The following is a 13,301-nucleotide window of genomic DNA, read 5'->3' on the forward strand; positions in this document are numbered from 1 at the left end:
AAAGAGCCGCCGCCGTGGAAAGCCACAAAGCCGGCAGACTTGTTGCTACTGCCTCTGCCAACACACACAAACACACACGCTCATGCATAGCTTGAATCAAAGGCGGCAGCATGAGTGTGCACTATTTGAACAGGTGATTGCCATTTACATTTTAGATCCTTTTGCTTTCACAGCCTTTTTTTTTCTTGAGAAATCGCTCAGTTGTGCTCCGACAGTTTGTTGCAGGTGAATTTTTCCGTTTGTTACAAGGAAGATTGATTGTCGGGCGTACGCCTGTTTACTGCAATGTTCAAGTGTATAGACGACATTCTTCAGGTGAGCACTTCTTGACATGGTTTCTCACTTAAGTTGCCAACATGTCAGCTGTCCTTTTTTTTCCATATACATTCCACTAAAATGTATCCTTTCATGACCCATCCAGGTCAACTTTCAATTGAGTTCTTTGAACCATTTTGTTCATTCATTTATTTTTTAACATCTGATTTCCTTAACAGACCAAAAAACACAGTATTGTTTTGGTCTAAGGGAGGAAACCAAAGTACCCGGAGTAAATTCCACGCAAGCACAGAGAGATTTGTTTGATTTTTTATTTAGTCAAATCTGGTCCTTTATGTTGGTTTATAGTATATATAAGTTTTATACAATCAACACCTGGAATCATACAAACGTTTTGTTTTGTATATAAACAAATTTTCAATTGTAATCAAACAATTTTTTAACTTTAATGAAACAATAATTATTTTTCTTTATACAAACTCGACACATAAAGTTGACAGGTTACCTCGAGCACAACAACACTGTTTGCACTGAAAATTCTCGTTGTGCAACAAAAAAAAATGTTTTGATTTAACCTTGAAAATTGGGTCTTTGGGTACTATTCAACTTTTTTTAAGTGCCACTCCGTGACACACACAACTTATTTATTTGTACTAAAAGTGAGACTGATATACCTGCTGCTATAGCTAACAGTGCTAGCCATAGTCATTCTCAGGTGAGGTATTGAATCGTTGTATACAAGTAAAGATTAGAAATCGCATTCTGGAAAAATAACTACTTGTTACTGACTCTTACTTTAGCGAAATGTCTCCCTAACCAGCTATCATTGAATAATAAAAACATTGTCAACTTTTTTTCTGTAAAACTCTTGAGTTGAGTCAAATGTGTAGACGTGACTCACATTCTGAGGAATTGGTTTGAGACAATCATTTCTTTACCATGCCAAGTGGTCAACAATGGACCAAGCATTGACCCCTGTGGGACCCCGTTTTTGATGGTCAGATTACACGACTGGTTTTTCCCAGCAGTGAAACTCTGTTCTGTACAGCAGAACACTGTCAGCACTCATAGGCGATCTGTCCCCCCCCCCCACGGCTCTGCTCCTGCTGACGTCCTAATTACTGATGTCCAGGGAGCCCCTCGCCCTGACTTCATCCATTAAAGGGTCCAAAAACTATTTCCCTAATCAGCGCTGGACGGGGTCTGGCTCCTGGTTTTGCTTCTGTGTTTAATGTCAACGCTGCATAAGATATTCCGGCTTTGATGTTCTGGGTCCGGAGACGTCTTCAGATGACTAACTTTTTTTTTTTTTCTTTTTCTTTCTGTCTCCATCAGAGGGGGACGGAGGGTTTCTGGAAGTCGGTGGCCCAGTTTGTGCCTCGGGAGCCGTCCGAGATCCGAATACTCAACCCCTACTTCATCCAGGAGGCCGCCTTCCAGTTCATAGGCCTGCCCTTCAACAACGGCCTCATGGGGAGAGGGGTAAGTGCTCGCCCCGATGATTAGACCCGACATTTCTGTATATCTTTAGTCAGATTTACTCTCCGGTCCACTTGTGTGTGTGAAACGCTGATTACTTGAGCCGCGACTAATGACTGACACGACTCTCCGAGATGTTTGCTCGAACCCATCAGAGTTTTCGTTGAAAAGCGGAGCCGGGTGTAATATTCTAGGGGGACATGTGCGAGGGGGTATCACTGTAACTGCCCTCTGGGGCCACCACAACACCCCCCCCCCCCGCCCCCCTTGATGAACCGGGCATGTGTTCCACATGTGGTCACTGGAGAGTTTTTTATGATTTGATAATTCCTCCCAGAGTGCTTTGCTGTCTGGCCTCTGACCATCATGGTTTACAAATGTGAAGAATTAATGAAGAGTTGTGTTTGTAACCGGAGTGTTTATGTTGCATGTGTGGAAATGTACCGGTCGTACTGGGGTGGGGGGTGTCCAGCTGCTGCTGCCGCTGCAGCTCCCACCTTCCCTGGGGGCCACAAATCAGCGTAATGATTTAAACGGGGGCCTCCCTCCACTCTTCCTCCTCCACCCGCTCAAAGTGTGTACCCCTCAGATCTCTTTGTGGCCCCTAGACGAGGGCGCCTCAGCAGGGGTCGCGTTTTCGAGGTAATGGTTCGTCACCAAGTGTTCGCCGTCGGTTAGTCCAACAGACCGAAGACGGAAGGAGCGAGTAGTTGCCGCAACAACTTTTATAAGTGTAATGCTCTTCCCTACCCAAAACCGCTTTACGGCAGTGGGGACGGTGGTTTAAATTATTTCCGTAATGGCCGTGGTCTTGGGTGTAATTTTTAAGCTACCATGAAGAAAAGTCCTTTCTTTCTTATTGTAAACCAGCAGGGCTGGAGACACTTATCTTTCGACATTTCACAATGTCGCGATTACACTGTTATAACAGTAGGGGGAGCCAGAAACAAAATCGCTCAATCTTCTGTAGTGCAGCTATAAGGCTTGAGAGTAGTAGTTGCCATCAAATATTCATGTTAGTACACACCATCTGACGGGAATGCAAACCTTGGTTAGAGCAGCAAGTCGATGGCCCAACTTCCAAGACAGTGTAAAAAATAAAATTGTTCACTTCTCCAAGCGTATTGCATTACAGTACACTGTAAGACAGTGCACTTGATTGTGCAGTCCGCAAATTTCAGCAAGGTAGTACTGTCTTAAATCAAACACTGCCGCTACACACTTATCGGAAATGACTCGACAGCTTCTTCTTCTACTACTTTTAACTTTTACTACTATTTTCAACAATCGTCACAAGTTATAAAGTTGTGTTTCATTGTGTTATTATTGTTGTTGTGTTGTTTTGTGGTAAAATGTGTGTTTTCTCTGGACATTTACACCGTTATCTGCTGGACCCGTTGTCAGTGAAGTAGCTTCAGTTTAGCCTAATTTACGTCACTAGGATGGCGGCCGGTAAGGGTGGAAAGTGTCCATCGGTCCACACTCAATTTTAAGGCTGTTTGAGTGCACCAATTAAGTGCTCAATGCGCACTACATTTTCGCACACTGCTCATTTGGACGCACTTGTGTACTCAAAATATTAAGTGTAAGATTAGGGACACAGCCCTGCAGTTTACAGATGAGATTTTCTTTTAAATATCACAGATTTTTCGCTATATTATGGGATTAAAGGAAGCACCATGTATATATAACACAGCATGCTATTGGCTTACATAAAAGCACTGACCAATCAGAGCATGAGTTCTGTGTTCTGGTTGCTGATTGGCTCATGGAGCGCCAAATACTGTCGTGCCAGACTCTTCACTCTTACTTTGTTTGTGCGGTTTGTGTAATACGGAAGATTCACCCCCTCACACAGAAAGACTAATCCAAAAATAAATATAGTAAAGACTCTTTAAATAAATGTATGTTTTTATGCGAGACCATATTTGCTACTTTAAACATGATTCATATACATAAAGTATCGCCACATTCTTTTGTAGCAAAACACAGTTGCTGACATTTAGTCGAACCATTTTTTTCCCTAACTCTCCTCATCGTCTTCGCCACAGAACATTCCAACGTTGGGAACAGTTGCAATCACCATGGCGCTGCACAACTGTGACGAGGTAGCAGTGGCAGGCTTCGGCTACGACATGAGCAAGCCGTACGCACCGCTGCACTATTACGAGACCGTCAAGATGTCTGCAATCAAAGAGGTGAGCCACTGTTGCTGAGGGTCGGTCCATGAGTAAGAACCTGTTGCGTCAGGACACCTGGTCACCCTTCTTCTCTTTTTATTGTTCGCCGCAGTGAATAGAAATAAGAAAGAAAGGATGAGTTTTATCAGAGGAAAAAATAAAAAAAAGTCTTAATTGTGGAGACTCTTGAACTTGAAACACAACCCTGCACAGAATATGATGAGTCAGCAGCAAATGAAACGAGTTTACGCTGAGTCATCGGTTATGTTTTGATGATGTCATCCACTTGATCTTTCACCTTTAAGATGCCGGCTATGCTTCTTATATTTAGTCATCACTTCATTTAATCCCTCTTTTGGATGGCTAAAGGTCAAGTCTGCGTTTGAAAAGTGGGAGGATTTGTTTACCTTGGTGTTCGTGATACAAATACAAATGACTTTCTGTTTGCTTTTTATTATCAAATGAACTAAAGTAGAGAGTCCAGTGTTGAAATATGTATTTTAAACTTTAACATGCAGGTTTAAATAACCGTAACTAATGGAATATGAAAGTATAAAACTGTGGCCTTGTTCTTGTGTATGGTTTTGCCTAAACATAGACCAGATTCACATTCGTCAAGGGTCAGGCAGGATTCTCGGTACATTGGATTATTTATTTGTTTATCTGACCTTCAGGAGTCAAACATTTTCTTTAAGCAGGAAACGAGATCTTTATAATGCTCATGCAAAAGCAGCAGGCATGAGTTCACTGAGAGGGAGTGAGAAAAGCATTATCACTTTTCAAAAACCTTCAGTGAGGTTGAATAATTGGCGGAAATTCAACATTTAATCTCAAAAAAACCATATTCACTCAGAGCATATTATTAACAGTTTTACAGTCATTAAATACATATACAGCTTGAATTTAACTGTAACTTGATTTGAGCAACTAAACGACGGCATTTAGTTTCTCTAGACGATGTTAAACATCTTCACACCTGCGTCCCGAACCAACTTCCTGTGTTTGTCCTACAACAGCGCATTGTTTCCCGTCACACACGTGGTTCTACTCACATCACAGGGTTGTGGGACTCCATCAGGGACGCCGGCCTTTCTCCTCCTCTGTTATCCTCCCATCCCCACTCGTCTGCCTCATCCTCCACTCCCGTGTCTCCGTCCTTTGTTGTGTCTGGTCTCTGCGGGGCCCGGACCGGCTCACAGGAACCTCCAACCCTGATTTCTGTCCAGAAGTGTCCGGGGTCTAAGAGGCCGACACAACGTGGTTCTACTTATACATGCACGCCCACGCCGGTCCTGCGGGTCCCTGTGTGGACTCGGCGTTAGCTGGAGAGTCTAAAGACTGGATCCACGATTCAATCTTTCACCTGAGTCGCAGGATTTATCTCAAGTTAAACACAACCAGTCGGAATTGTTTAATATCGGGATGACTTTCTTTTTTTAGCCTCATTAGATTCTCCCGTTCTCACACAGAGTCCGAATATTCAGGTTTAGGCAATTGAATTGTTTCAGGGGCCACATTTTATCCAGTGTCTGAAGTGAGGGGCCTTTGACCAAAAAAAAAATAAAGGAGCGGAAAAGTTAAAATGAAGTTATAAAATCAAGTAAAATATGATGAAATTATCATTATATTGTATTTTATATAACATTTTTATTAATCTGATATAAATGCACTTTTCTTAAAAAATATTTTAATGTTCATTTAAATCTTAAAAATAGTCAATAAATACCCCCAAAAAATATTGGAGGCAAAAATCCTAAAACAAAAACCCTAGAGTCATATTAATAATAATAATAATAATAATCTCTATTTATATAGTGCCTTTCTAGACCAGACTTAAATAAATAAATCCAAATTTAAAGTGTTAGTTTCTACATCACCTTTCACTTGAGGGCCACATAAATACAGTTAAAGGGCCGCACTAAAAAATGAATCTCTTGTCGCGTCAAACTCAGGGGCCTGGGGGCCAAAATTAGTCCGTCAACTAATGTGATGTGGCCCATAAGAGCGTGGTGCAACGTCAAACTCAATTTTTGTATACTATTAATTAACAAAAAAATGTCTCACCTGCTTTGCAAAAATAATAATTAATTAATAATGATCCAGAAAAACTCAAAAAGTTTAACACAGAATAGAATAACATTATTACACGACATAACTTAATAAAGTTATAATTGAAGCTTTTCCTACTTACACAGGGTTGGAGTTTGATTTAAACTCAGTGTATGAACCTTAACTGATGTAATTGTGATTCTTTTTCACTCAGTTCTGAAATGTAAAACTATCCATATACATATTTTAACCTTTTGACAGTAATATATGACTTTATTTTTCATATTTTTTACGTTTATGATTCAAATATTATCGTTAATAACATTCTGTTTTGTGTTAATTGAGAAAAAAAAGTGTTGTTAAAACAGAATGTCTTCCTCCAGTTAAGTGTTTTCTCTGCTCGGTTCACAGTCGTGGACTCACAACATATCCAAGGAGAAGGAGTTCCTCCGGAAGCTGGTGAAGGCCAACGTCATCACAGACCTGACCAAAGGTATCTGAGTTTACACCCTCGTCCTCCGCCTTCCTGCCCCCCCTAACGGACCACGGGACCAGGAGAAACACGGGAGGAAAATGGAACCTTTTAGCGTCCGCCTGGTCGTGAACACTGCCGGGTTTTTATATCCAACGGAGATTATTTTTGGAGACCCCCACAGGACGGTCGCACTCACTCGTGCCTTCGGAACCAAAGACTCCTGCTGACGGAAGCAGCGAGCGGATCGTCCCGGTTCCTGTCTCCACGCGGTCAGCGATCCTGAATCTATTCCGCCACTTCAAACTGCTGTGTCTTTGGAAGAAGTGGAGAAGCAGCGCCGGCGGCGAAGTGGTAGTGCCAAACGTACCTCGAACTCGGGGAGAGAGGTGCCGGTCCTCTCCTCCTGCTGCCTGAATGTATTTGTTCAGTGTAAATATCAAAGATTTTTACTGTGCTTTTTCTTTTTCTTTTCTAAAAAGAATCTGCAGCAGCCCCGCCCTCCCCCGCCCTCCCCCGTCCAGGGTCCAAAACCGCTCATGTTCACAAATTAAAAAAGAGTTTTATTAAAGTTAATTATGCAGATAAATAGCAAAATTTATATATTTTCTATCTTTCCATCTCATCCCTCCTTGTGTCCAAAACTGACCCTTCGTCCTGCTGCAGGTTTTCTTCAATGACTGGTGACTCTTGGATTGTTGATTCTATATCAATATATATATATATTTGTTTTTAATTATTTATTTTGCTACAGACCCTCCTCTCGATCACAGGCAGGCCTGCTTCTCTAGCATCACTCGGGCTTCCTCAGAGACCACGAGAGGTTTCCCTTCCTTTCGCTACAAATGTTAGTCGTGTGCTCTTACGTGACAGATGGAATCATGGGGGGAAACTTTGCTGGATAGCGATTGTGATTGGTTGATTTTTGACAGCGTCTTGTTTGTCGACTTGATCAGCTTTATTTTTATTCCTTTTTAAAAAACAAAAACATTCCACCAAAGCAAGAGCGACTTGCTTTAACGACTTGATTTTTACGTTTTCTTTCTCAGGTGCATTTCTGCCTTTTGTTTCTCTCTTTCGTTGTCTTCTTCTTCTTCACGTGTATCTTCACTGTAACTGCACGCGACGCCATTTTTTTTTAATCCACATGCTGCTGTCGGCTCCGTTTTTCTCTCGGTGTTCAACTGAGGAACAAAAAACAAATAATCTGATGCTCGGAACTGAGACTTTTAGGTTGATTTCAGTTATTTTTTACACTTTTCTTGTTTAGTTTAGCAAGAAAATAACATCGAATATTCATATTTTCTATCGTTGTTTTATCTCTCAATCTAAATTATTTCCTCATCTTTACCGTAATGTGTTGTACAGATGAGCAACAAGATTTGACTCCTCAATATCAATTTGCGAAAAACTTTCAGGCCTTTTTTTATACTAGTTTCAACCTTTTATCCATCTTCAGTTGCCTTGTGTATCATAGGGATGTTCAGGGATGTGGTTGTTGATAAATTAAGTTGTTGGCTTTGATTACATTCTGAAAGGTGAAAGGAAAAAAAGTCACATTTAGATGAGAAAAATGCACTTTTTAATGCATTTGTTGGGTGTCTATACTGTAATAGAGGGTAGAAAATACTCCTCTCGTAATAAGAAGTAGAAACTGAAAATAAGTCGTTATATTAAGTTTTAATTTCTCAGTTCTGGACTCTTAAAGATGAGTAAAAAAAATAATTTTGTCCCTCAGATGAATGTTGAATGTGAGACACGAGCCTAGTCTGTCCCTTTTTTTTTTTCAAGAAGGTGCAGCTGATTGTATATGTTCATGGATGTTTTCGAGGAGAGGGATTTTTAATGTATGGGGTTCTATCTTAGAAGAGGTCGCAGCTGAAGGCGCTCGATGCCTTACACCTCATCACCTTCACTGTGTAGCGCGGAGGTGGAGGAACCAGAAACAGCTGATCCGGTCCCAAGCTGCGGGTCAGCGAAGTCTCAGCTCTTCAGAGAGAAGATTCACCTGCCGGCGCTTGAGGCCTTCCTTCAGCTGGAAAATATCACCCGAGGGTACGAACAGGAAGTAGTGTCGACCCACATCCACGGTAGCATTTAACTTTAAAAAAAGAAAAGAAATCCAAAATGACATATCGTGTCCCAACTGGAAGGAAATCAATCCCTGCTAGTGAATGAAAAGTTGCTGCTTTCTTTTACGTTTAAAAAAAACTCACAGTCTGGTCATGGAAGATTCGGGAACGCTGGATGGTTCTGATTCGTTGGACCCAATCCCCTCCTCCAGTGATCAGGTGTTTTTCGCGCGGAATGTGTCCGTCATCATGTTTGTACACTTAAATTTTTGTTAATCACCATCAGAGGGAACTTAAGTGATCAAACTGTATTTTTCTATACAGTCAAACGGCTTTGTGCTTCTACAATAAACACGTTTGTAATGGAAAGTTGTTGCTCTGTGACGTTTTTAATGTTGTATTAACTCTTAATAATACTTTTGTTGTCGTGTTTTGTATTTATTCACCTTTTTTATTCATATATTATTGGAAATCAGTTTTTAAATGTTTGTTTATACATATTTATCGGTAATATTTTCAATGTATTTTATTAAGTTTTTATTTTTGGCCCTTTGCTCCTCCCTTAGTAAAGACCAGTTATAACTTTTTTAAAAGGCACGTCCATCTCTCATCCCTCAAAAAACATCTTTATGGGTTTACGCTTGAATTGTTAGTCTGTACACAGCACTTGCTACCCCATCCTACTCGTGACACCATTTGTCACAGACCAGTTTTCTTAGGCCCCTCAACCTGAACTCTCAAGCCGAGAGCTAGCCCCTCTACCTGCAGACCCCCCTTCCCCTCAGGCCCCTACACACACACACACACACACACAAGCACACACGTTTGTAGTCAAAACAACACAACTACTAGGCTAGCGTTAGCAGCTGCTAATAGCATTGTCCGCTGCACAAGTCGTGCAAAAGTCGTATTTGGTCGTTTTGACCAAGGTCTGTTGCGAAAAGACGTCTTTATTTTTGGTGAATATCTTTGAAAATGTATTTTTCGAAGTGTCAGGACGCTTGAGGGGCTTGAGGGTCTTGACAAGTAAAAGGATTTGAGAGAGTAGGTGGGAGGGTCTGGGAAGACGGGTCTGCAGCTGAAGATAATGTTACCTGTGCAACTGTCTTTTTACTTTGAGTCTCATATTAGCGTCTTCTCACCTGCACAACACAGCGGCTGATCTGGTTACAGTTGCGAGGTCATGAGGGACTCCTTTGTAGCTGCTACACACACACACACACACACACATACACACACATGCACGGTGTCATGAAGCAGCCAAGCAGCTGTTGGAGCTGGACGCTGAGGGCCTTTAAAGCTCTGCTGGACTGTCCCGTCCTTCTGCTAATGGGGTGCCAGAATCCCCAAATTCTCACCTCGAGCTCCCATGAACACCACCGTCCCTGACCCGCCTGACCCCCCCTGTTTGGCGGAGTTCGCTCGGCTCCCCCCCCGACGCATGGGGACGGTATTTGCGGCGTGGGACCTCCGTGAAGCAGCTGGCCCGAGCGACTGGACAGTCCCGGTCCGGCACGTCTGCACCGCCTCAGTCCTCGAGCCTTTTTATTCCGAGCGACAGTTCCGCGGCCCCACCTCCTCTCAGACCGAGGGGCCGAGACCTCCGGGCCTGAAACTGAAACTCCTCGTAAAGAACTCCCTCGGACCGGTCTCTGTTTACAGAACCTCCTTTCTGCTCTCGCTGGCCCAAATTCTCTACACCTTTTTGTGTGTGTGTGTGTGTGTGTGTGAGCGGACCCGCCTCTGGACCCGCTCTGACCCGGGCTCGCCAGCGTGAGCCACGACCACGAGGAACTATGAAGCTTTAATATAAGAAAAATCATGATTGACGGTTTTAAACTTCTAGATCGAATCTGAAGATAAGTAATTTAACCTCCAGTCAAGAGAAAGTTCAGCCTTTTTTCACTTGAATGTATTTATTTTTTCAATGTTTAGTAAAACAAATTCTTAAAATATTTTTTAATGAAGTAGAAACCTTTGATTTAAGAAATGTAGATAATTTAACAATATTAGGAATGAATCGACAACAACATTAAAGGATATTGCAGCATTTTAAATGAGGGTATATTGTTAACTTGAGAGATTAGGGCAAAGAAATATATTTATAAAAAAATAGGCCGATTATCATCTAAGTATATTGTTTTAATTGTATTTTTTGATTATGTTTTTATGTAGTTTTCTTTTAAGAAAACACACGGAAGATGTCAGAAAATGCAATTATAACTAAAGAAAAATACAAAGATATACTGTATATAAAAAAAGTATATTTACTATAAATACTTCCTTTTCATATAAAAACATAAATCTAACCAGTAAAATTAATGTTGAGAATAAACTTCTGAATAATTGTAGATGGTTTCTATTCATAACTAATTCCATGTTAATAATTTATTCTGGTGTAAAAACATAATCTTTAAGTTCATTCCGGTTCCTTAATTTTCTTATATATAACTACAATTTTTTTTTTCAATTAAATTTACACCTACAAATAATTCATTCATTCTCTCTCCAGAAAGTAAAATATAACATTGTTTTTTTTAAGAAACTTGGAAAAATAACCAAAAAGGATCATGGCTACTATTTCTGTATAGTGGGGTTCCACAAGGATCATGGTTTGGACCTCTGTTGTTTTGTTCTGCTTCGTGTCGGTTCATCCAGATCCGTCTGGAGCTACGTTGAGATGTACAAAAGTATTTTTGGACAAAAGGCTCATGTACTCTCCCCTCCTCCTGAACCCGAACCGAGGCGACCGTCCGGCGTTTTTTAAGGACTCAACCTCCCGTTAATAATCACGCCGAGCAGCCCAGACTCTCGCCCTGAAGTGCTTCTTCTGAGAGGGGTTTCAGAAAGAAGCAGCAGTGATTTGCTGCCAGGGAGGAGGAGGAGGAAGAGGAGGAGGAGGAGGAGGAGGAGGAGGTCTGTCTTCTGTGTGTGTGTTGTTCTTCAACGGCGGCTTGTACAAACACAGAGCTGCTGTAAAGACTCACCATGACAAACAAGTTCATCGCCGTCGCTCACACTGATGGATGTTGTAGACAAACTTGCTAAACCTCCGCCGCCGCTCGGCCACGGCCGAGTCTCCGCACCTATGGACGGACTTGCATAGGAACGACTCGTGAGTTATGAATAGTAACCCGGGACTCAGATTCAAGTCGAAGAGCTCGGTCATTCCATAGGTATTTGGAGCAGAGCCAGGGCTGTTTCACCTTCACTCTGGATAAAGAACGTCTGGAATCCTTCAATGGGGTCCCTAAGGACACACATTTTAGATGTTTGTAATAAATCGACATTTATCAGCCAATACAGACCTTGGAAAAGTATGGCTCGGGGGCCGTAGGTGGCCTTTTAACCGTTTTTTTTGGGGCCCTGATGGATAAATCTATTAAACTGACGTCGATATTTTGTGTGGTTGTTGTTGTTCTTTACAACTTCAACCTTTATCTTATCTGACGACAAGTTTTGTCCCCCGAAATATTATACAGAGGGCCACACACCCTATTTTTTTTACATTATGACATGACCAAAAAAAACTGAATAAGACTTTTGAAGGCATAATGTTGAGATAATTTTTTTCTTTTTTTTATATTACGGCTTTTATTCTCATATGTGTGTTCAGTAAGGACAGGGGTCACACCAGTTGTAGCATTTAGCAACCCTGCTAGTCGCATGAACATCAACGATTTTTAATTATATAATATTACGAAAAGACATTTTATACGTTTCATTTTGCATTTATATAAAATAATAACTCCTAATAGCACTTTTTAATGACATAATGTCGAAGAAAATTCAGTGTGTGGCCCCAATGTTTCAACTGGATGAGGAATGTCTGGAACTACTTTGATGGGGCGGCTTGGAACACAGTAATATATATTTAAAATAAAATGAGCATTAACAACTAATCCAGATTTGGTGGGGCTTGTGGCCCTTTGACTGTATTTATGTGGCCCTCATAGATAATTCTTTTTTTTTTACAACTTCAACTCTTGTTTAATTTCCAAAATTTTATACTAAGAATTATGGAGTCATAATTTTACAATATTAAAGTTGTTATATTACGACTTTTAATCTCATAACACGTGTATCCATTAAATACATGGGACACACTAGTTGTGGGCGTTTATCTACTCATTAAATTCTCTAGTCAGAAAAAAACACTGGGATACTTTCTATTCTTTAAAACTCGGAATTTTACAACTTTAAATTTTGTAATAAAACAAATTTCAAGTTCATATTATTTTTATATTAGAATATTATGACTTTCAAAGTCTTAATAAAACTACTTCTAAGCTTAATATCACAACTTTTAATGACCTAATCTCAAAGAAATAAAATCAGTGTGGGGCCCAAATATAACCCCATGGAAAATTCAATTTCTCCTGAACTCCTGAGGTCAGTTTGGACATGAAGACTTTCATATCTTCGTCAACTCACCTTCACTCTTAGCTCCTCCCAACAGTTATTCTGTTTACCCAGCTTTTGTTTGGCCCCGGGCCTCAGTGTTTGCCCTGCAGGGAGTGTCCCAGCTGGCAAGGGGAGGAGGAACTCCTTCATAGAAGAAGACCTCGAGAGAGCAGGTGTGTGACAAAGAGAAAAAAAAATTCCACGTCCACGAGCACAGATGCCACTGAAATTCCTCCTCCCTCCTGGAACTCAAATATCTATCCATCCCATATGACAATCCCCCCTCCTCCTCCTTTGCTCTCCTCCCTCCTTCAAGGGAAGAACACAAAAAGACACATGATCTCGCGGACGAGGAAGAAAAAGTCGCAG

General features: G+C 41.1%; 1 protein-coding gene across 9 annotated transcripts in view; it reads left to right on the forward strand.

Annotated features, from left to right (window-relative positions):
• Nucleotides 1-8,897, forward strand: part of st3gal3b (ST3 beta-galactoside alpha-2,3-sialyltransferase 3b) — a 50,584-nt gene extending 41,687 nt beyond the window's left edge. For all 9 annotated transcript variants that reach the window (XM_087812038.1, XM_087812037.1, XM_087812041.1 and 6 more), the window contains 3 exons: nucleotides 1,612-1,758; nucleotides 3,807-3,953; nucleotides 6,396-8,897. In XM_087812038.1, coding sequence (XP_087668164.1) covers nucleotides 1,612-1,758; nucleotides 3,807-3,953; nucleotides 6,396-6,485 — 384 coding nt within the window. In that variant the 3' untranslated portion in view covers nucleotides 6,486-8,897. The remainder of the gene's footprint in view (nucleotides 1-1,611; nucleotides 1,759-3,806; nucleotides 3,954-6,395) is intronic.
• The last annotated feature ends 4,404 nt before the right edge of the window (nucleotides 8,898-13,301 follow it).

The sequence above is a fragment of the Callionymus lyra genome, chromosome 16 (assembly GCF_982586985.1).
Source record: "Callionymus lyra chromosome 16, fCalLyr1.hap1.1, whole genome shotgun sequence".
Lineage (NCBI taxonomy): Eukaryota > Metazoa > Chordata > Actinopteri > Syngnathiformes > Callionymidae > Callionymus > Callionymus lyra.